Source organism: Rhincodon typus, chromosome 36, assembly GCF_021869965.1.
Source record: "Rhincodon typus isolate 14 chromosome 36, sRhiTyp1.1, whole genome shotgun sequence".
NCBI classification, from domain to species: domain Eukaryota; kingdom Metazoa; phylum Chordata; class Chondrichthyes; order Orectolobiformes; family Rhincodontidae; genus Rhincodon; species Rhincodon typus.
Genome location: NC_063367.1, coordinates 3884143 through 3907818, shown reverse-complemented (window position 1 = coordinate 3907818; position 23676 = coordinate 3884143). Strand labels below are relative to the sequence as shown.

The 23676-nt window shown below is 41.3% G+C and overlaps 1 protein-coding gene across 2 annotated transcripts; it reads right to left on the bottom strand.

Annotated features, from left to right (window-relative positions):
• Positions 1-4960: 4960 nt before the first annotated feature.
• Positions 4961-23481, bottom strand: LOC109935649 (zinc finger protein 609). 2 transcript variants are annotated; one of them, XM_048617161.1, is made up of 3 exons: positions 22579-23481; positions 18391-18459; positions 4998-5247 (listed from the first exon to the last, which is right to left on the bottom strand). In XM_048617161.1, the coding sequence occupies exons 1-2, from the start codon at positions 23356-23358 to the stop codon at positions 18442-18444; spliced, it is 798 nt and encodes a 265-aa protein (XP_048473118.1). In that variant the 5' UTR covers positions 23359-23481; the 3' UTR covers positions 4998-5247; positions 18391-18441. The 2 variants fall into 2 exon arrangements, with proteins under 2 accessions (XP_048473117.1, XP_048473118.1); XM_048617160.1 differs by lacking the exon at positions 18391-18459 and having other exon boundaries at positions 4961-5247.
• Between the last annotated feature and the right edge of the window lie 195 nt (positions 23482-23676).

Genomic DNA, 23676 nt, shown 5'->3' with positions numbered 1-23676 from the left:
AGTTTCAAGATGTGACTTTCCTTGAACAAATTTCCTTATATTTAGGATGGATATTTATAGCTAATTTTTGCAAGTTAGATTTACTGACATTTTTAACAACATTATTGTGATGTGATTAAAACTAATGAAGATAGCATTTATTGCTCATGTCAAATTACCCTTGAAAAGGTGCTGGTGAGTCATCTTTATACAGTCCATGTAGCGTAAGTGCACCTGGGTTACCAGTCATCGTGGAATGGCTGGGAACCTATTGGATTCACCCTCAATCTCCCAGTGGTAATCGAGAGCCTTCATGGAGATGTTCATACTATAGGATCCATTAACTAACTCCTGGTGCCCACAGATTTTGTTTAACTGAATGTGATGGATGTTTTGCATTTGCGTAGTGTGATGCCATGGTCTGTTTATGTTGTGGTCCTCTATGCGTACTGCACTCATGAATGTCACTGCTTGCTGCCCTGCCTATTTCTCACCATGGCAGAGCTGATGATGAGTGTTGAGCAAGCCTTGAGTCAAAGAGCAAGTGTTTAAGCCAAGAGCAAGGGACTGAACACGCCCCTGCCTACCTGGAAAATTCATACCCATCAGTCCACCTCTGAGAATCCTAGAGGGGAGTGCTGTTTCCAACTTGCTGCCGGGCTACAGAAATTGCATTTTTGAGCCAAACACGGAAAGTGTTCTGTGAGAGAGTCAATTCAGTCTCAGAAATTCAAGCTGAGGTAATTTGGTAAAAGGAGCACTCTGCTTGCATCTAGTTTTCTGAGAAAACAGTTTGCCGAATGATTTTAATAGATATTAATGCACAGTGTGAGAAATTGCAGGCCAAAAGAAGAGGAACCTGCAGCTGGTGAAATTCTCTCATATCTGTTGCTCTTGTCCTCCAAGGTGCTGTAGAAAGAGCTTTGTGTCAGGACAAGGATGTCAATTTGCATTTTCCACTTAGCTGATCTCTAGGCTAAGTGGGGTAACACCCACGTCTCAAGTCAGGTCACAGATTCAAAGGCCGTTGCATCGATTTAAGTAAGTAATCTAGGCTGACATTCTGATAATGTCATGAAGGAGTACTACATTATTGGAGGCAATGGCTTGAAATTGAGACACTTTTTGCCTTTTGATGTAAAAATGTAAGTATCAAAGAAAGAGTAGGGAAGTTCTTCTGTGCTAACTAATCCCTCAACCAAATCAGATTATCTGTTGCAGTATCTTATCCTATACAAACAGGTTGGATCAATGTACATGCTCTGCGGAGATTGTGAAATGTCATGGAAGTGGTTCATGACACGTGGCAACTTTTTTGCCCAGAGCAATATCCCATAAAGAGCAATTGATCAAATTCATCTGTTTTTAAAGTGATGATTGAGGGAAGAACGTTGGTCAGAAATCTGGGAGAAGTCCATATTCTACTCAGTGCCTGATTGAATCCTCAGTGCTGACCTGGATCACTGAAACAGATAGCTGGGGCCTCAGATTAACATCAGAACTGATCACTTGCAGCCTTGCAGCATTGAAGATTTGGCCTGGAGTGCTGGAGTAGAGTTCAACTCTACACCTTTCTAATCCAGAGATCAGAATGCTATCAACTGGACCAAGTGATAGTTATAGGCTGCCTTTAGTTAAGAGTTACCATATCAACACTGCTGGGCATAGGAGACATGAATTTGGGAAACAAAAGCAGCTTTATCACAGGGTTTTACTGTTACACCTTCCTATTGTGATATATTGAAAGGAATTGTGTGCTTTTTCTGCTTTTTGCTGTAATCCTGTTCTGTGTGTGCCCCAACATCTACAATGTCATAATTTTAGTTCAAAAGAAGTACTATGTTATCTGGCTCAAGAACAGAAGTTGCTGGAAAAGCTCAACAGGTTTGGCAGCAGCTGTGAAGAAAAAAATCAGAGTTAACATTTCATGTACCCGCAACGTTAACTCTGATTTTTTTCTTCACAGATGCTGTCAGACCTGCTGAGCTTTTCCAGCAACTTCTGTTTTTGTTCCTGATTTACAGCATCCGCAGTTCTTTCAGTTTTTATTTACTATTTTATCCACTCACGCTTCATCTGTGATCTCACTGAAAATGTTCATCATCATCTCTAAATCCTTCACAGCCTCACTGCTCCATGTTTCTGTTCTCTCTAATCCTTAAACGTCCTCAACACTCGCCATTCCTGGGACCCCAGCTTGTGGAGCACCTTCCTCCCTCACATCTGTCCCCTTTGTCATTTGGTCCCTACACCAATCTTTCCTCCTTTAAAGGCCTCTCTTAATTCCTACTTCTTTGACGCAGCTTTTTGGTTGTGCTTCTCAATTGCTCCTTCCTTGACTTGGTGTCTACATTTTTCCTTCCCTTGTTGTCACCTGTCAAGAATTCTGGAATATTTCTCCAAAAATTGACCAGTTTGGACATGTGGCACACCTCCAGGTCAGACGTGAACCCAAGCCTTCTGGCCCAGAGGCAAGGGACACTAACACTGCACCACAAGGCCTTTTGCTGTGAAGTTTTTCTGTTACAGGCTAATTGTGATATAACAGCATAGCTTTCAATCACAGTTCATAGCTAGGTTGTCCTGTTCTCAATTCCAGTTTATTGGTGAAACTTCTGTCTACACCTTGTGTTTTCACTCTTGATCACTGGAAAACACTTGCTGAAAATGTTTCACAAGTCAGTACTTTTCAGCAAGGTGTATGTTTGTGTTTCATCTATTTAACTGTATGCTACACATTTTAGATTACAAAACAGGATATAGACTTTGTTCCTTTTGAGGACTGTTTTAAACACAAAAGCTTTCGAAGATAGATCAATGGAAATTATCTTTCTAGATTTATCAATTAAAAAACTGGGGTCACCTGATGTCTTAGACATCAGTCGTCAGTGATTTATGATGAGTGGTATGAATAGAGTATTGGCTGTATTTTACAGGTTCCTAGGATGCGTTGTGTGTAAATAATTATAGCTATATAAAGAACTATGTAATTATTCAGCACTGGGTGCAATGATGTTGCAGTGTTTTATTATACATTAGTTCCAATGATTTCACTGCTCTCCTCCTGAGATGGCTAATTTTAAAAAAAACACATTTAAAGTGTTTTCATCCTTGGGATCTGTTCTGTGCTAAGACAACTTTCAGTAAAATAAATGAAATGAGAAATGAGAATTATTGCAGGGACAATCAGAAGTGAACTGTGAATTTGAAAGTATGAGGACAAAGGCGAATGTTTTCAGACAGGAGACTTAGGAAGAACCTTAGCAATAGGCCAAGCAAGAGCAGAAATATAATAATACTTGAACCTTTTTTTGATTGCGGCCTCAGAACAACCCAGAATACTTTGCATTCAATGCATTAAATCTTTGACATATATTTTGCATGCTGCAGACAAATGTGTCTCAATTGTAAGGCCCTGCAAAATTTAAGCAAGGGGCAATCTAGACAATCAAGAGGAGATTTTGGCTCAATGCCTGCACACTTCATCCTAAAACTTTGTGGCAGAAAGGTAACATCTGCAAATTCAGAGCAGGTTTAACATTTTGCTCATACCACACTTCCTTTCCCTCACCAGTACCTTGATCTGTCAAGGTTCTAAGCTCTGAAATTGCTTTGGCAAACCACCTCCTCTTCTGTCAAGACACTCTTTAACACGTGCCTCTGATGACAGAGGTTTTAGATATCTCTTTGATATATTTATTTTTGTCTGATTATTCTTCCATGATGCAATGGTGCACAATTCACTCGGTTACAGATGCTGTGTAAATGGAGTTTGGAGTTTAGCTTTAAGTACAGGATTATTTAGTCCTCCTTGAGTTTATTCACAGTGAATGCTATTTAATGATTGGGTAATGTACAGTGAAACATGATTGTCTTCAGTCATGTGATTTCTCTCAGAGTCGCTGCTTCTTTCTGGCTAACTTGTCTTTTTTTCCTCCCTTGGGAGACTGAAAATTGTAGGATCTCCAATGCCAACCTCACTGTGGATAAATTGAGCCACAGCTGATAATTGGAATTAATTTCTTAATCAACTAGGTTGGAGTTTATTTCAGTTAATATTTAAGGGGAATAGATTTGAAAAACACATTCTATAATTCCTCCCAGGAGAAAATTAAAGGTGACCACTGAGATGAATTCAAGACCTTTCCTAATATGTTAAAACAGTGGTCAGGAGTCAGTCACCTGTAAAATAAGTTTTTGACGGCTATAGAATGGTCAAAAGATGTGATGCCCCCTTAGAATGAACCATGAATAAACAGAAATGTTTTTGTACACTCTCCTCCATGTAGCTATTTTGAATCATCCTGCCTTTTTACTCACTCCTAGGATCTGCGTTCAAAGTGACACCTCACCACCACCTTCTCAAGGATAGCTAGGGATGGACAATAAATGCTGGTTCAGCCAGCAACACCCACATTACGTGAGTGAGTAAAACAAAATAAAAGTTAATCCACAAGACCTGCAGGGAGGAGGGCTGTCATAACATTTCTGGGACTGGCGGGGGGGACTTGAACACAGATATTCTGGCACAGAGGTTGTGCCACAACCACTGTGTCACAATTCTTCAAAGAAACCTTGAAGTGGAATCACCATAGGCATACTGCCGAAACCGAGGATTGAATCAGGGACCTTTTAGATCTTTAGTCTGGCTCTCCTAACTGAGTTATTTTGGCTCTCTCGCTGTGTAAATCACCGGGGAATTAGTGAATAGGGAGTCTTCCATAATTGGTGATCATCCAAATTGGATTAGTGACTTACATCAACGAGATGGAAGTCCTAGACAGACTAAACAGGTGTTGAAAACAATTTACCCTGTTGTGATGGATGGTGTTATCCTTGGGGAATAAATGAGACCAAGAATGAAATTAGTAATGTGTTGCTTTTGTAAGAGATGAAAGCTGATCACCTCCTGCTTGATTGGATGTTGGCTGCCCTGATATCCATTTTCAAAGAAGGTGAAAAAATTAACCCAGGAGATTAGTTTATTTAGTTTAAACCATCAGTTTAATGTCATTCCAGACAAAATCATGGAGTTAGTTATCAAGATAAAATCATAGTTCTTAAATAATTCTTTAAATAGTAGTAGCCGACACAGATTTAGAAGGGGAAATCCAGACTGCTTGGTATTTTTGGAGAAAATGACTTCCTGTGAGTGAGTCCTGACTCCAAAGACAAAATCTTGTACGTGATGCCAAACCTTTTTGTTTGGAAGGTCTGAGCAGACTAAATGTGGACCAGTGCCAGGCAAACATAGATAGGCATAAAATACTGCAGAGGAAGAAAGCACACAGGCAGCATTAGTAATTTAAATAGTTACAGGCAAACTTAAAAGAAATTCAAGGATATCACTGAAGTCAGACGTTCGCAACTTATTCCATCATTCAGGGGTTTCAAGGAACATTTTCTTTCTGTATTCATTCACTGAATTTGGGTTTCACAGACCAGATCAGCATCTGTTGCTCATTCCTAGCTGCCCTTGGTTTGCAGGTCATTTGAGGAAATTCAGAATCAACCACATTGGTGTGGGTCTAGAGCCACATGTAGGCCAGACGACATTTAGTGAATCAGACGGGTTTTTTTTTAAATAACTGATAATAGCTGCTATGGTCAACATTACCGAGACTAGCTTTATATTCCAGATTATCAATTGAATTTAAATACTGTGAACAGCTGTACTCGCCTATGAACCTGGGATTCTGGTTGCTGGTCCAATGACACCACCATGCCCCACCTCCCCTCTCTTGTTTGGTCTCCAAGTGAAACCTTGCGTCTTTGTTGCTAAGCCTAGAACAAAGGTTCCACATTGAGGTCAGGTGTCTGAAAAGTCAAAAGCTTTCAACAGAAGACTATGTTGCCACACAGTGACATATGGGAAGTTGATGTGTGCTGCACCTGATATTAACATGCATTTGGAACCAATCTCAGTGTGGCTGGTGATTGCAAACACTTTGTCAACACAGTACCCTGCCAGATCTAAAACTGGCTTGTTTTTTGGGGGGGAATAGGACTTTCCAGTGGGGACAGCCTGGTGAAATTTTAAGAGGTACTCAACTGAGATATGGGACAAAATATGGGACCAGCTGTGTCATCGCATGTTTCTCCAGCTTGAGGGTGGTGGTGATTTTAGTCTATTTCCAGTTTAGTGAGTGAAGCCACTTGCACAGATTTTAGTAAAGAAAGAAGTCAACCAATCACACCCAGTAGGTTTCACATTAAGGATGGAGGCTTACAATTCTTTGCCCTGTTGGAGGAAAGACCAGTGTCAGCTCTAGTGCATGGAGAAGAAAACAAGGAAATGACAGGAGATGATGAGATGGTCTTGGAGCGTTCCTTCAGATTTTCATGTTGAGCTTAGAGTTGAGCAGCCTGAAAACAACAGCATTCACTGATGACAAGGTCACTGTGAGCAGATAAAGCAGCTCTAAGCAGCTTCTGAATAGTATCCAATAGCCTTTGTCCTTGACTGAGTGAGTGCATCCACAGTCTCCTGCCACCTTTGTCTTCAAGCTATGTCCAGAGCTACTTTCTAATCAGCCTGTTAGAAGATGTTATTACAGACTTCTCAGGAAGGTGAGACTTGAACCCAGGTCTCCTGATTCAGAGATAGGGACAATACCACTACACCACAAGAAACCCAGCTATATCCATAGATTCCAAGAGCTCAAGGCAGCATCTATTATCACTTAATATGGTCTGAAGGAATACCAGCGACCGAATGGAATGAAGGAACATTTAATGGATATAGTAATTAAAAGTTAATTGGGTGTGAGTTTGTTGCATAAATATGGTAAGTTACAAATCAGTGGGGTGAGAATTTTATGCAGTGTGTTTAACTGAAATAAAGCTCTAACATAAAAACATGGGACTTGAATTGTATACAATTGCAGTTATCCTTTGGGGTATAACATCTGGATCCCCAGAAACTTTTGTACTTGCGGAGGAGTTCCTCATATTTGGGTAGCCAGCAGTGTGTGCCCTCGGTATAGTTTATAACGTTATTGTATCTTTTGTTATCAGTCACCAAGATATGTTTAGAAGGCAGGCCCCATCACAGGGAAACTGCAGAGCATTTTGCAAAAGTAGTAGACTCGGCAATTTTAAGGGCATTTAAATGGTCACTGGATAAACATATGGATGATAATGGAATAGTTTAGGTTAGATGGGCTTCAGATTGGTTTCACAGGTCGGCGCAACATCGAGGGCCGAAGGGCCTGTACTGCGCTGTAATGTTCTATGTGAGAGTGAAAGTATCTGAATGAGAAGTTGAGGCAACAAACTGGAGAAACAGGAAAGAAGATCTTCAGTTTGGTTGAGGAGGAGCGTTGGAGACTGGGGCAAGTGTGGTTAATTGTTTAAACCATAGTTAGCTCATGTTAGACTTTAGGTTGAGGCTGGGTTTGCGGTTTCAGTTACTATAAGCAAAAGAATGGCTCAGTTGTCCAAACCTTTTCTAGATATTTTGAATCAACCTGTTCAGACATGTTATGACACACCTCTGGAGTAGGTGAGACTTGAACCCATGCCTTTGTTCCAGAGGAGGGACATCACCACCCCTCCAAAACTTTTCCATTTTTATTCATCCTATTTTTTTCTAATCAACCTATTCACAGATGCTGTTACACACTTCTGAAGCAGATGGGACTTGAACCCAAGCATCCCAGTCCAGGGGCAGAGGCACTGCCAATGCAGCACAACAGGGCCCCTTCCAAAACTTTTCTAAATCTACAATTGTTATCAAGTGGTCTGGCTGATCAATTGAATCATATTTGCCTAATCAATTGGACTTTAAAGGACGCTGAGGTTCCCAATTCTGGAATCTTATCTGTAGCCTGTGTTGATTGCCACCTGGAGACCATTTGCTTACCTCCACTTATTTATGCCTTTTGACATTCTAGTGGCATAGTTAGGATTTTAAAATGGCTGAATTGGTTCCATATGCTTCAGTCAAAGTTGTTCCAAAATCAACCTCATGAAAAAGCCTCAGGTGGCTTTTATTCTGTGTATAAGCAAAGCTAACAGGCTGATGTTATCTGAGAGAGGATCCTGTGCTTGGAACCAGCACTTCATGCCCATAATATTGTGCAGCCTCAATGTAAACCACACAACAAAAGCTAATCTTAACTGCAAGTTTCTGGATTCGTGACTATTGTACTGTTAGGTTCTTTGCCTCGTTATTCTGTGAAAGGAAGTATTTGTATTGTGGAGTTCAAAGATGAGTTTGACAACTGGCCACAACTTTGCACACTCAGTTAATTAACATATCATAACAGCACACTGTAGTTTAGGGCTAATATTTGGATGGCGTGCTCCTTCCTGTTGTAGGCTGACAGTTCTTTTTGCTCCTACTGTTTCATGCTGTTTGTTCCATGTTATGTGGAAGGTGGTGAATAATTCTGTATTCCATCACCTTGGATAACTTTTAGTCTGGACTAACCCATGATGGGGTCAGGCAGTCTACTAGAGAAGTTACTTTCAGCCAGTCATGGGGTCTTGATTTCATTTCAAGGTTCACCTGACATGCTGCTTTCAGTTTGAAATTGTATTTATGACATCTGTGTGAATTTGAAAACTGCTCTCTCGTTACTGCCAATGACCTACTATTCTTGGCTCGCGTAGGCTTACATTGAGAAGCCGCTGATTCTATCGGATATGTTCAGCTAATCAACTGTAAGATCTGTACTCGGCCAAATCCTCCACTTACTGGACAGACATGTTTACAGCTTACTTGTGCTCCTTCGAAGCCACATGGTGTAGCTCCGTGTTGATTCAAAGTGACCTCCCATTCACAGTGACAAAGTTTTAGTATAATTCCTAACTAGAGACTGCATGAGACACTGGGAAGAAAACACATCAGATGGATTATGCACAGCAGGGAGTCCATGTCTGGTGTCAGATGAGGTTTAGAAACCGCTTGGAGGCAATGATTCCCCCTGCACCCCACCCCAAAAAAAGTAGCCCGAATTGCTTTAAATGTTTATACAGTGGAAGCGCTACTATTTCTGCTCTCTTCAACACTGTGTGCAGTTTGGTTCTTCAGAATACAATTCAGGTTATCGAAGCACTGGAATAACTGGTGAATAAATTTTACAAAGGTAACACCAGAACCAAGAGGTGATATCAAACCAACATAAGATAATAAGAAATTGGAATAGGAGTGGGCCATTTGACCAAGAATTTCCTAACCCCACTCTTTACTAAGATTATGGCTGATATGATTATATCATAATTTACTTCCCTTCCTGCCCAAATAACACTTGACTCACTTGTCAATCAAAATCTGTCTAACTTTGAATACATTGAATGATCCAGTCTCCACTTCTTTGTGAATTAACAATTACCCTCTGGCAGAAGAAACGCCTTCTCTTCTTCATCTTAAATTGGGAGACCCCTTAGTTTCAAACTATCACCTAATTCTGGATACCCCCGTGAAAGGAAACTGCCTCTCAGCGTTGTCAGAATCATTAGGTCACCTCTCATTCTTCTAAACTCTTAAAGACTCTGCGCCCAACCTGTACAACCCTCCTCAGTGAACCTTCTCGAAATTGCTTTCAATCCAAGTGTATCCCTCCTCAATTAAGGAGACCAGAACCGTGCACTGTATCCGAAGTGCAATCTTGTGAATATCCTATGTAATCACAGCAAAATTTACTTAATTTTAATATTCCAGCTGCCCTTTGCCAAAAAGCCAACATTGCATTTGCCATTGCCTTATTCCTCATTATCAATTCCCTAGTTTCATCCTTACAGGAGCCAGCATTCAATTTTGTTTTTTTTTCCTCTTTCTATAGACACTTCAAGTATATGATCTGTTTTTCTATTTCTTCTTATTTGTTTCTCCTACAATTTCTCCTTTCTCTGGCATCTGAGTATGTCAAAATCTTTCCCATAGCCACCAGAAAAATCTGAACAGGCTAGGACTCTTCCCTAGAAAAGGCAGAGAAATGACCTGTTAAGAGACCCATAAAATAAAGAAAACATTCCATTTCATTAAGTCCAAAGATTGGGTCCATAGATGTAAGGTAGTTATGTAATAAGATAATTACATCAAGGAAAAAAAGTATTGACAATTTTTTAGATTTTAAAGGCATCAAGAGGTGGGGAGAAAGTAGGAATATGGCAGCAAGATGTGGGATTAGGCATTATCAAATTGAATGACTGAGGAGGCTCAAAAGGCCTGAATAGCTTATTCCTGCTCCCAGTTTCTATGTTTCTGTGTAGTGATTCCAGTAGTAACTGCAGGTGAAAAGTTTTCACTCGGGGAATGTGAAATTTGCTTCCTCTTGGAATAAGTGGTTGAGGCAGATGACTTGGATTAATTTAAGGGGAAGCTAATAAGCACTAGGAGAAAGGAATAGAAAGGTAAACTAAGGTGAGAGAAGCAAAATAGTATCTGGAATAGATCCATAGTGCTGAATAAACTGCTTCTATGCTGTAACATTCTACGTAGACTATTATAATTGGAATGAGGAACTTCAGTGCTTGTGTATAACCAGGCATGACTGAATCTGCTTATCTAGCAATAGAATTGAATATCCAACTCCAGAACTTGGGCTGCAATAACTGGTTTTAGAGTCATGACTGCAGTTTGAATGCACCATGACCAAATCAGGTAGAATAATCAGCAAGGGAATAAATTGAGATAGTGGAGTAGTGGATTCGGTAAAGTATTTCAATCCTATCAGATTTAGGAGCCTGCAATCACCCAGAACAATTTGTGTCAGAAAGTCTGTCACAGCTTTTCCAGCATGAGACACCTCTGAAGAACATGATCACATCTTCAAGAGTGTCAGTAGAAAGGAAGAAACAAAACTTGTATAGCACCTTTCACAACCTCAACATGTCACTAAAGCTCTTCCCAGAAAATGAACTACTTTTGTAATGTAGTTACTGTTGTAATTTAGGAAACACAGGCAACCTGTGATCTACCAGCAAAAACTACCACATCCTGTGAGCCATCTGCAGATTATCACTGCACTCCCATTGACTGCCTGCAGATATCAAAGTTCTTAGTACTCCAGCTCTCAACCTTATCATTTTTGACAAATGAAAATGCCAAACAGTCAATTTTTTATTCTCAATTGCATCTAAGAATTAAATAAAATGCAAGCATTTTGAGGATCTTGAAATAAAATTTATAAAATCAAGATATCCAATTTGTACTTATGACGTATAGAATTTTCAGCAGGGTTAAGAAGATCGCTGAAGTGAAATTTGCAGACTGCCAGTGGTGAAGGTGCTAGAAGTGCGATATTTCCGGTTGCAACTTTAAAAGTCAAGACACCAAGTCTGTGAGCACTTCACTAATTACAGAGCATCTGAACTTGCTGTATGCAAGTTGTAAGTGCTGTCAGCAGTGGCCTGCTTTGAAGCACTCAAATGGAGGCAATGGCCTATTGATCCAGAGACCCAGGTAATGTTCTGGGAACCTGGGTTTCTGCTTGGATGATGGTGGAATTTAAATTCGGTAAAAATCTGGAAGTAAAAGTCAAATGGTGACCATGAAAACATTGTTGATTGTCATCAAAACCTATCTGGTTCATTAATATCCTTTGGGGAAGGAAACTGCCATGCTTAGCTGGTCTGCCAACATTTTAGTCCAGACCCACAATGATGTTGACTTTTATGTGTCTTTGGGTAATTAGCAATGGGCAATAAATGCTGGCCAAACCAGTGACGTGCACATCCTGTGAACGAATAAAACAAAAACAAAATCAAAAATTTCCACTTCTGAGTCCAAGTTTGATTTCAAGTCCTTTTTCAAGATTTTAACACAAAAATAAATATTGACAGTCTGGCACAGTATGAGGGAATGCTGCACTGCTGCAGGTTCCATCATTTGGATGAGACACTGAACTGAACCATTGCCTGCCATATCAGTTGGCTGCATCCAAATGCTCCCATGGCATTAGTTTGGTGGGGGAAGTAAAAGCAAGGAGATCTCCCTGGTCCTGGATCATTGCTCAAACTGCATGGATTCAGATTATCTGATCATTACTGTTTGTGGGAGCTTTGTGTCCAGTTGGCTGCTGCATCTCCTACTTCATTAGGATGAGTTATACTTCAAAAAGTACTTAATTAGCCTGAAAGCGTTTTGAAATGTTCAGACAGGACAAATGCTATATCAATACAAGTTTCTCCTTCTTGATGTGTTGTGTCAAATGACAGAATTATAACCAATTCAAGAAAGAGGGAACAAAAACCAGAAAATTATAGACCACTCAGCTGTATCTCTGTCTTAGGGAAAATGCTGGAACATATTTCTGGAAGATCATAGTGGGGCACTTAGAAAATTTCAGTGCAGTTAGGCAAAGTCAACAAGGTTTGTGAAACAGAAATTGTGCTTGGTGGAGTCCCTTTGTGGATGGATAAAGGGAAGGCCTTTAGATTTGGCACACACAGATTTCCAGAAGTGTTTTCACAAGGTGAGCTCATGGTGTAGGGGATAATATAAATATTATTAAATCTGCAGATAAGAGGGATTTGAGTGTGGATTTGAAAAGTTCCTATTTATAGCACTTATTATTGACAATGTTGAAACTGATGGTCCCTTTAAGAATGAACTAGGACATTATCTCTGGAGCAATGGAGAGCAGTGGATTCTCATTGGACTGTATATTTAAGGGCTAAGGATATATTTTAATTTAAGTTAGTGACATAGGTGACTTGGTGGTTTATTTAAAAAAAGAGAGGGCTAAAAAGTAGGGGCTTTTGCAACACACTGGTAGTTTGCCTACCTCTACACCATGAGGCCAGTGTTTAAGCTCCACACGCTCTTAGGGATGTATCATAACATTTCTGAAGAAGTTGATTCAAGAAAAAAGGGCTAGGAATACAAACTAAATGCTGAAATATAAAATTCTGGATAAAATTATACTCCTGTGATATGCTTTATTTTCTGTACTTACACATTTTGAAAGACAGAAGCCTGTTGCAATTTGTTATAATGCATTGTAATTTAATAACCATTGAGTGCATGGTGCAATTAGGCAGAGTCAACAAGGTTTTAGGAAATGGAAATTGCGCTTGATGGAGTTCTTTTGAGGAGATAACAAGCAACAGGGATAAAAGGAAGCCTTTAGATATGGTGCACAATAATCTGATGTGCTTGCCCACATGATGTCAATAGATAACTCCATTCAAATTTTGAATATATTTATCCGAAGTGTTGTTACACTGTCAATGAAAAGGTTAATTCTCCCCATAAAGGATTTGGTTAGGATGGGGAGAGAGCAAACTGGAGTTTGTCTTGAATTATAAACTTCAAATAAACAGTTGTAGAAGACAGACAGACTTCCGCTTTGGTAAATGGATGACTAGCACTCAAACAGTCATAAGCCTTGGAGATTCCTGAAGTTTAAAGAAATTTGAACTGCCAGTTATTTGCTGAAAGCAGGGCATTTTAAAACTTTTACTGGATCAACTAAACAAGAATAACACTATTAATAAAAACAGAATCATAGAATGCCTACAATATGGAACCAGGCCATTCGGCCCATTGAGTACAAACCGACTCTCCAAAGAGCATCCCACCCAGACCCAACCCCCTACTCTATCCACATAACTCTGCATTTCCCATGACTAATACACCTAACCCACACATCCCTGAATACTATGGGTAATTTAGCATGGGCCAATCCACCTAACCTGCACATCTTTGGACTGTGAGAGAAAATCCATGCTGACACCTGCAGTCACCCAAGAGTGGAATTGAACCCAGGTCCCTGATGCTGTGAGGCAGCAGTGCTAACCACTAAGTTCTCACTAGCTCTCTGGTCATCCAGCATTCCCTGCACTTACCAGCTTTGCCCTTTACGCCTAACAGGAACATACTGCCTCTGGACACTCATTATCTCATTTTTGAAGGCCTCCCGCTTTGCAAACTTCCCTTTACCCGCGCACAGCCTCACCAATCAATTTTTGAAAGCTCTTATCTAATAATGTCAAAATTGGCCTTACTCCAATTTAGAAGTTTAATTTTTAGATCAGGTCTCTAAGGTTTTAAGAGTAGATTTATAGCTCAGGTTGTGGATGTTGTGGTTGGTTTGCTCACCAATCTGGTTTGTTGTTCCACAAATGTTTCATTACCCTGCTGGGTAACATCATCAGTGCAGCCTCCGATGAAGCGCCGTTATGTTTTTCCACCTGGTTTTTAAACTCTGGAGTCCGTTGAGCTGGATTACCTCACTTCTAGTTTTCCTTCGCAATGGAGTGTATATGGGGCCTTGCAAAGCAGAGACAGGCACAGGAATTCCTAGAAGCTTGGTACTCCACGAAGAAAGCCATCAACAAACACATAGAACTCGACCCCATATACACTCCATTGCGAAGGAAAACCAGAAGTGATGTAATCCAGCTCAATGGACTCCAGAGTTTAAAAATCAGGTGGAAAAACACAACGGCGCCTCATCGGAGGCTACACTGATGTTACCCAGCATGGTAACGAAACGTTTGTGGAACAGCGAACCAGCTTGGCAAGCCGACCAACCACAAGATCAGGTCTGTCCTTTTCCACAACTATTTTAAGACTAATAGAATTATGATCACTGACCCCAAAGTGCTCCCCCACTGAAACCTCAGTCACTTGCCCGGTCTTATTTCTCAAGAGAAGTTCAAGTTTTGCTCCTTCTCTCCAATAGGTACATCCACATACTGAATAAGAAAAGGCTTTCTTTCCATAAGCAACTTATTCTTTAAATTACCAAACAGATTCTGTGCGCTTCTACTTTTAATAACAACAACTGAAAATTCCAGTTTCCTCAGGTCAATCAGTCTCTGAAGTAGATAATCAATTCTTCTGGAACCAATCCAAAGTCATCCACAAATCCTAAGGATTTACTTCTGTTCTCTTCCAGTATTATCTTACAGTGAGAACTTGCATGGGGTTTCTCCCTTTAGCTCCAGCTATACAGACCTTCCAGCATTGTTTTAACTCCTCAAAACCTAGTTTTCAAACTGATGACAAACTCCTACTTGCATTTCTGCTTGGTAAGCAATTGTGTCAACGCTTTCAATGCAGGCTTGTCGAACTGCCATCTTTTTATTTCTATCTTGCAATTGGCTGCAATCTAGACAGACCAAATCGCAATTCCAGAATGGCCATGATATGCCTAGGTTTACAAGAAAACTAAATTGATCTCAAAAGAAGCCTCCTCTATCTCTTCTCCATAACAATGAAAAACGCACTGGCATTTCTGTTTTGGTACAAAGCTCATCGGCTGCTTCTGATCACAATGGCCTTTTGTCTTTGAAAAACGATTCAGTACAATGATTTACTATTGTCATATTCTGATATTTTCTAAACTTTTCAGTCAAACTTTAAAATTTTGAACACAAACAAATTGCTAAAATAGCTTCTGCAAATTGTGAGATCTTTGGTATTCAACTCTCGACACAGTTCTGAGTCTGGAGCTAATGAAATCTATGCATTCACAGCCATCCAAAAATTCACACATCCTTCCCTTTCGCTCTTTCCTCATCATGCTTTTGCACTAAATGCTTTTTAAAAACTTCAGTTATGGGATGTGGGCATTGCCACCTAGGCCAGCATTTATTGCATAGAGGGTAATTAAGTGTAAACTGCATTGTTAGAGGTCTGGAGTCACATCTGGGCCAGACACAGGTAAGGATGGCAGATTTCCTTCCCAAAATGACATTATGAACCAGGTAGATTTTTATGACAATTGACAATGATTACATGGTATTTATACAGTCATAGGGTCTTACAGCACAGAAACAGACCCTCCGGTCCAACCAGTCCATGCCAAACATAATTCCAAACTAATCTAGGCCCACCTACCTGCTCCCGGCCCATATCCCTCCAAACCTTTCCTATTCATGTATCTGTCCAAATGTCTTTTAAATGTTGTAACTGTACTCGCATTCACCACTTCCTCAGGAATTTCATTCCACACACGAACCACCTTCTGTGTAAAAAATTTGCCTCATGTCTTTTTTAAATCTCTCTCCTCTCACCTTAAAAATGTGCCCCCCCACGATCTTGAAATTCCCCATCCTAGGGAAAAGACAACTACTATTAACTCTATCTATACCTCTCATTATTTTACAAAATTCTATCAGGTCACCCCTCAACCTCCTACGCTCTAGTGAAAAAAGTCCCAGCCTTTCTTTATAACTCAAATCTTCCATACCTGGCAACATCCTAGTAAATCTCTTCTGAACCCTCTCCACCTTAATAGTATCCTTCCTGTAACAGAGCGACCAGAACTGGACACAGCATTCTAAAGGAGGCCTCACCAAGATCCTGTACAACCTCAACACGACTTCCCAAATCCTACATTCAAAGGACTGATCAATGAAGGCAAGCGTGCCAAACACCTTTTTAACCACCCTGTCTAAACGTGACACAATCTTCAACGAATTACATAACTGCATCCCTAGGCCCCACTGTTTTACAATACTACCCAAGGCCCTACCATTAATTGTTTAAGCCCTACCCTTGTTTGTTGTTCTAAAATACAATAGCTTGCATTTATTCAGATTGAACTCTATCTGCCATTTCCCAGTCCACTGCCTCATTTGATCCCTCTGTAATCTTAGAAAATCTTCCCTGTCTACTACACCACCAATTTTGGTGTTGTCTACAAACTTACTAACCATGCCTTCTGTATTCTCAAACAAATCATTTATATAAATGACAAACAAAAGGGGACCCAGAACAGATCCATGTGGGACACCACTGGTCACAGGCTTCGTGCTGTGCTTGAAGTTAAATTTATGCTGAGTGCTAAAATCTGAGGGAGCTTGGATGAGGAAGGGAAATTAAAATAATTAATGTTAGCCAAGATGTTCCATACTTTATTTTAGAACTCTGGCCCCCTTACCCTTTATAATATCAACAACAGACCATGGTGGGTGGGCAAGAGCTCAGTTCTAGTCCATGCATTTTCTCCGTTTCACTGCAACATTCCCAAAAACATAGCAGGTCACCTACTGCTCCCCCCTCCCTATCCCATCAAAGCTACCTCTTTATCCTTCAGAGCAATGTGCATGGAGACATCCATGGTGGAAAGGGCTGGCACAACCCTAACGCAACGGCACAAGGTTATTAGAGATCACACCCCAAAGGCGCAGGAACTTAATACATGCACAGATGCACAACTGACAGTGAACTGTTACTGTGTCTGTGATATTATGGAGTCAGCAGAATTAATTTCACTTTTTACATTTACAGACAGCTATCCACTCTAAACTGATGGAATGCAGGTCACGTCTAAGTGAGTATCTGATCCCTGGCAGACACTTTCACAACTCAAGCCCAAGAGACTCTGATGCTGCAGTATGCCCAAAAATAAACAGCTCAATCTGTCCAATGTAAAATCAGTGACTGAACTCCACAAGTAGTAAAATATGATTGCACACTATAGACAGCAACTTTGTCATTGAATCATCACTGTGTACAAAGAGACTTTGCCTGTGCAGGTTATACTGGTAACAGTAACCACAGCACAATTCCCAACCCTCACCATTTCTCTCACACTGGTGTGCCGGTTCCTTCTGAGGGGCTTTTATCCCAGATCACAAGGAGGTTGGTATTGCCAATTGCTGCACTGACCAATGCCAAAGAGATCACACTTGTTTGGAGCTCTCTCCACGTAAAGCAGCTGCAACTTCTGTCTGGTGATTTACAGAGATACAGCCCTGCTAATGTAATCGACAGTCAATGGAGGATCCAGAAATAATCCATCAATCCCAAGACTAAACAGTGCTCAGGCAACACACAGGTCAGCGTTCATGGCCTGGTGTTGTCTGCTTTGCAGTCTAGTGATCTCCAATGTGTCATTCCTAGTTTAAAAACATCCAGTCTCCTGACACCCCTCTCTCTATCTTAAGATGATGACATGTGCCTTTGAATGGCCCGTCAGCGAACTCTGCCTCAGCCTCGATGGAGAAGACTACCTTTTCAACGAGCTGGTGAGCTGGCAACTCAAGATTTGAACAGACAAATCCCTGATCATGCCACATATGAAGCAATGTCCAGCGTATTAATTTAGTAGTTCACTCACTTGGTCCTTGCACTGTCTAAGACAGGAATGGGCACTGGGGCTTTACTTGGAGCTGCCAGATGTGATGAAAGCCTGGTTAAATTACAGGTGCTTTTCAAGCTTCCACAGCTGGTGAAAGCAGTTTGCCACAAGCACTGAAGCTCAGGGACCTTTTGCACAAATACCAGTCATGCACAGATCCATTACTTGCCCATAAACAGTCAAACTATATTTTTCAAAATTACATTACTTCTAGCTGATTTCTGCAAAATGCTCAGGTGCAGAATTAAAAGTAAATAGGATCCATGGATCTAGGAAGATATAAACATGAGTAAATAGCAGTGCCAAGCATATTGTTCTTTATTCATAACACATACTGAAAAAAATTAGTTTTCCCAGTCTGGCTTACCTAGACACTTCTTGTGTTTTGTAGTGAGAAGAAATTCATCAGATAAGAGTACTAGAAGGAACAGCAGCCCTGGAAGAGGGGAAACGGGTCACAAACATGAATCCATTCTTTCACTGCATATATAGAAGGCTGTGTTGGTTTTTAAGAGGTCTCCACGAAATTGCAAATAAATTAAAAGTCATTCCAGATAAAAGCAAAAACCAAATCAGTCTGAGGCCCGTAATTAAAAAAAAAACACTGCACTACATAGGTAGTTGAATATGCTCGGTGAGAGAGTCCAACAGAAAAACTCCTCCAACTCCCTGGACAACTTGTCCATCCTGGGCCTCCTCCAGTGTCACAATGACGCCACCTAGAAACTGGAGGAATAGCACCTTATATTCCACCTTGGGAGCCTACAACCCAATGGTCTCAAAGTGGACTTTACTAGTTTCAAAATCTCCCCACCCCCAGCCTCATCCCATGACCAACCCTCCCTCTCATTCCCGCTTCCTTGACCTGACACAACCTGTCCGTCTTCTCTCCCACCTATCTGCTCCTCCCACCTCACTGACCAATCCCACCACTGCCTACGTGCACTCACCTATCACCATCCCACCTACCTTCCCCAGCCCCAACCCTCCTCTCTCGATTTATTTTATAGATCCCTTCCCCCTCCCCCATTCTTGAAGAAAGGTTCCGACCCAAAAATGTCAGCTTTCCCAATCCTCTGATGCTGCCTGACCCGCTGTGTTCCTCCAGCTCCACACTGTTATCTCTGACTCCAGCATCAGCAGTTCTTATTGTCTCTAAGGGAGATTCAATACAGGGAGCAGGATAGAAGAATCAGCACAAAGTGTGTTCCAACCCTTCAGTCTTCAAGGGACTTGAAATTTGAAGGGTTTTAAGGGAGAAAGTCAAAGATGAGTGCCTGATGAGCAGAATGGTCTCTTCCTGGGCTGTCGATAAACAGGCTGATTGAGCTGCAGAGCTGGAGGAATTTCAGTGTTCAACAGGGCCAGTGTGTCAGACCACAGCCTGTACTAAAATATCACAGACATCACAACCAGCAACTTACTTAGAAACAGCTCACTCACTGTCCAGCTGAAGATCAGCCTTCACATATTCAAAATTAAACCCCAAGCAGGAGTTGCAGCCCTACCTCACATCCACTCATCATCATGACTGACCCTCTCAACACGGCATTCTTCACAGTTTACCTCTCTAGACAGTAACATGAAGTCAACGCTCCATTATTCAATTCACAACATCAATCATTTTGAAGTGTCTGTTTTATTCAGGCATTTCTCACGGAGGGATCCGAATCATTTAGATTTTCTTCAATTTGTCTTTGTCTCGAGGAGTCAGTGCTAGTAACATATTCCTCACTGCACTAAATAGGTAGTCAAAATATGCTCTGTGGTCAGTAAACGTGCAGACAGAAGAATAGTTAAACTCGATCTGGATGTTGGAAGTTGAAACAGTTGCCAAGAGTCAAATGTCTGTAGCATTGTTATTTGACAATCACAGGTTCTCAGAGCAACTGCAGATAGTACCATTTGTTTGATGAATTAAGGATGGTGACGAATCAGCTTTCACACCCAGTTTTGTTTCATCTACTCTAGGGAAGCCCAATCACAAAACGAGAGAACCCTCAGTTAGCAACAAGAAGCCTAGTGTTATTTAAATCAAAGGTGGATACGCACATGAGCTCATGGGGCCTGTGGCTGGGGTCCTAAATATGTAACCTCTGACAAGGACCTCATACAAATCTGAAGCTTCCAGTGAAACCATAACACACAAAAACTGCAAACAATCTATTTAGCACAATGGTGATAGGAAGGAGCAGCTTGCATCTCTCCAGCACTTTTCAGGACACCAGGTTTGACAGTCAAGAATGTATAATTTATGTACCGTCACTTTTCTAATCTAGGAAAATGCAGCAGCTAATCAGCACACAGTAAGGTCCCAAAAACAGCAATGAATCATTTAAAATTTCTACATCCATATCCCATGAATGACACTGACATTTATTACCCAGGTGGCAGTTCAAAGTCAAGCACTTTGCTGTGGGTTTAGAGTCACATGCTGCCAAACTAGTAAAGGACAGTTCTGAGGAAGGGTCACCGGACCTGAAACGTTAACTCTGTTTTCTCCTCCACAGATGCTGCCAGACCTGCTGAGCTTTTCCAGCAACTTTGTTTTTGTTCCTGATTTACAGCATCCGCAGTTCTTTTGGTTTTTAATTTAGTAAAGGACAGCATATTTCCTTTCTTGAAAGTTTGTTTTTTTATTCCAGATTTTTATTAAAATTAAAATTTCACTGTCTGTCATGTTCCCAGAACATTAGCTGAAGCCTCTGGATTACTAATCCAGTGACATTATCACCACACCATCACGTTCCTCCAGTGTCAACTGCTTCTGTGACATCAGCTATGGGATGAACATTGGTCACTATAGAAAGAGCTCTTTCACTGCTCTTCAGTGAACTAATACCAGCAGATCTACCCAAGGTAGTAAGGGGGAGCTTGGCTTAAAGTCTTCAACCTAAAGTTGGAACCTTGAACAATGCAGCACTCACTCAGCACTGCACTGGAATGTCAGCCAATGAAATTGTAGATGAGAGTGTAAACCCATGAACATCTGAGAGTAACAGAATGACCACTGAGCTCAGGCTGGCTCTTGCTCTTGTCGTTCACAACAGGTTGACCTGACTAGGATAAGAGGTGCCATTGCATGAACGTACCTAGAATCCCAAAAATTATTCAAATAGTTCTGAACAAAGTGCCTGCAATCATCTGCATATCCAGCTACAGATCAGCCCAAAAGCAAACAGAATGATTGTAGTAAAATGCCAGCTGCCGGAAAGGTGAAGCTTTAAATATTCAGCATGTCATTCTGACAAGAAAATTGTGCAGCAACATTTTGTTCACTCCCTCAGCAATGTTTCCAAGGGCATTTTATCCCAGCCCTGGAATTACAACACAAATCTCGAGGGAAGCAATGAGAAAGGGCCCAACCCTGAAACACCTCTTCTCATCCCTCCACAGATGCTGCTCAGCTCATTGAATATCTCCAAGCATGTCAGTTGCAGCTTTTCAGCACTGTTTGTATGTTGTATACTGCTTAGGCCTAGGACATAGGGTCCAATGTTGCATACAGTGCAGCACAATTAAACCATGATCAACATCACCACAGCCAAGTTATCAGCCTGTTTACTTTAAATTCAGCTCCATTCAATGTCACTTTCCAAGTTAATATTTCTGACTTAGGATTCACAATCGGGTCGGATCGCCACATTCAGATGAGACACATTCTGTTTCAGATCCAAATCAAGTAATCAGAGCGTATATAAGCCTGTGGCACAAGTCACTGTAGTATAAATCTGACTAATCAGATAGACTTGCAATCCAACACTTTTTAGCTAATTGCAACACCTCAGCCCCCTCACTTAAGAATTCGCATATGGAGGTGACACTAAACAGCAGCACCCTCCAACAGACTGAAAGAATAAATCTAAATCTCAATTCGAGTCATTTCAACAATCAGTAAGGTGCACCATCCTCACAGAGAGAGCGCAGATGGATTTAAGTGTCAAATATAACTACAGCACTACCACCTAGTCCCTCTGGACCTGAAGGCTGAACATTTAAAGTATAATTCACAACATCAGGAAATTTTCAAAAATTTAACAATGCAGCATCATGAAGTCCAGTTCAATTGTCTCAACTTGTTTTGAGCAGCTGAAGTATAACCAGGTAAATGGTAGCCTTGAGCACAGTGCATGCACTACCCAAGTGTTTATACCACTCCCACTGGTAGGGATTCAGTTTCTATGCATTAACATCCCCAATGAATGCTCATCTTCATCAATTTTCCTAATAATATCACAAGCGTGGAGAGTTAAACAAAAATGTGCAAGTGGACCCAACAAAAAGCAGTCACTAGAGAAGAATGCTGACAATTCGTTCTAACTATGCTATAAGGGGTCCTGAAGAAAGACTTCAGTAGGGAAGGCTTCAATAGATTTCAGGATATTGTGTGTATCAACCAGCCAGTCAGCAATGAATCAGGGAATTGACTTCACATTACATGAAACAGAAGAGGTTTGTCAAACAAGACCTCGGCTTAGGAGATCAAGTTAACAAGCTGCAATCTCATGACTGAACTGGGATTTTGCACAGCATTCAAAACCACCACTGTTCTTACCTTCTCTGTTTTCATCTTCTTCAGTGGTCGACACTCACTCTCAACCTCCTCAGGCTCTGTTTTAATTCCCAACAGATTAGAGATGGTGTTGCTATCCACTGGTGCATTTCCCAAATCCAGCACTTGACTTGCAGCCCCATCGGGGCAGCTCGTGCCAGGAGCACATTCAAATGAGCTGCCCTTTGACCCTGACCCCAACCCTAGCTGTTGTGCAGCATTCGGATCATTACCAGGGGGAGGTTGCACAACTCCACTGTTCTCACTTTTATCCTTTTTGCTTTTGCTCGATCCACCATCCTTCTCCTTTTTCGATCCGGCTCCGTTCCGGACTGTCTTTGGGCCCTTTTCTGACCCTTTGGATGTGCTGTTGGAAGACCCCAGTCCGCTGGGATTTGTCAAATCTCCAGAACGGCCCTGCATCTCTTTCTTCCCACTTCCTGATTCTCCCAGTGAGTAGAGGGAAGCAGCAGACACAGATTTACCCCCATCCTTTGCACTCTTATTTCTCTTTGCCTTCGATTTGCTCTCCTTAGCCTGAGGTGCTTGAACTGGTGTGACAAACTTGATATTCTCTGGCAGAGCTGCCACTGCACTTGGAACCGGGATGCTTCCATCTTTCGATCCCGACATTTCCATTTTCTGCTGATCCTTTTCCAAATCTGCGTCCAAGTCTATGATTAAATTCCCAACTCCGATATCCCACTCATCCCCACTGTCGTAGGCATCAACAGCATTCGAATCCACACCTTTCCCAGCTGAACTGCTGCTGCTTAAGGACATCTTAGATTCACCTTCCTTGTGAAAAGACTTCTTTCTCTTCTCAGTGGCCTTGGACTAGTGCCGGTGTGTTAGATCCTTATCGTAGCAACCTCACAACTTCTCCGTCGATGTGAGGGCATCATCGCCTGGAAAAGGTAAGAAATTGGGTATAAGAATAACTGGATATCAATGAACAGAAAAGTACTTGTGCCAGCGAACACTGACCCATGCAGAAACAACAGGATGCCAAGCTACCAAATCCCAAAACACAGAAAACCTCAAAGTACCAGCTACTGGGAGGGTACAAGACAATGATGGGCAACTAGCAAGAGGGTGGTG

Bases quoted from the DNA above. Each gene is read 5' to 3' on its own strand.
- LOC109935649 (XM_048617160.1), bottom strand. From the start codon at position 23,358: ATGTCCTTAAGCAGCAGCAGTTCAGCTGGGAAAGGTGTGGATTCGAAT. The intron at 5,248-22,578 runs GTAAGAACAGTG...CTTCCTCTGCAG, and splicing joins AGAAGATGAAAACAGAGAAG to TATTTTATGCCTATCTATGT.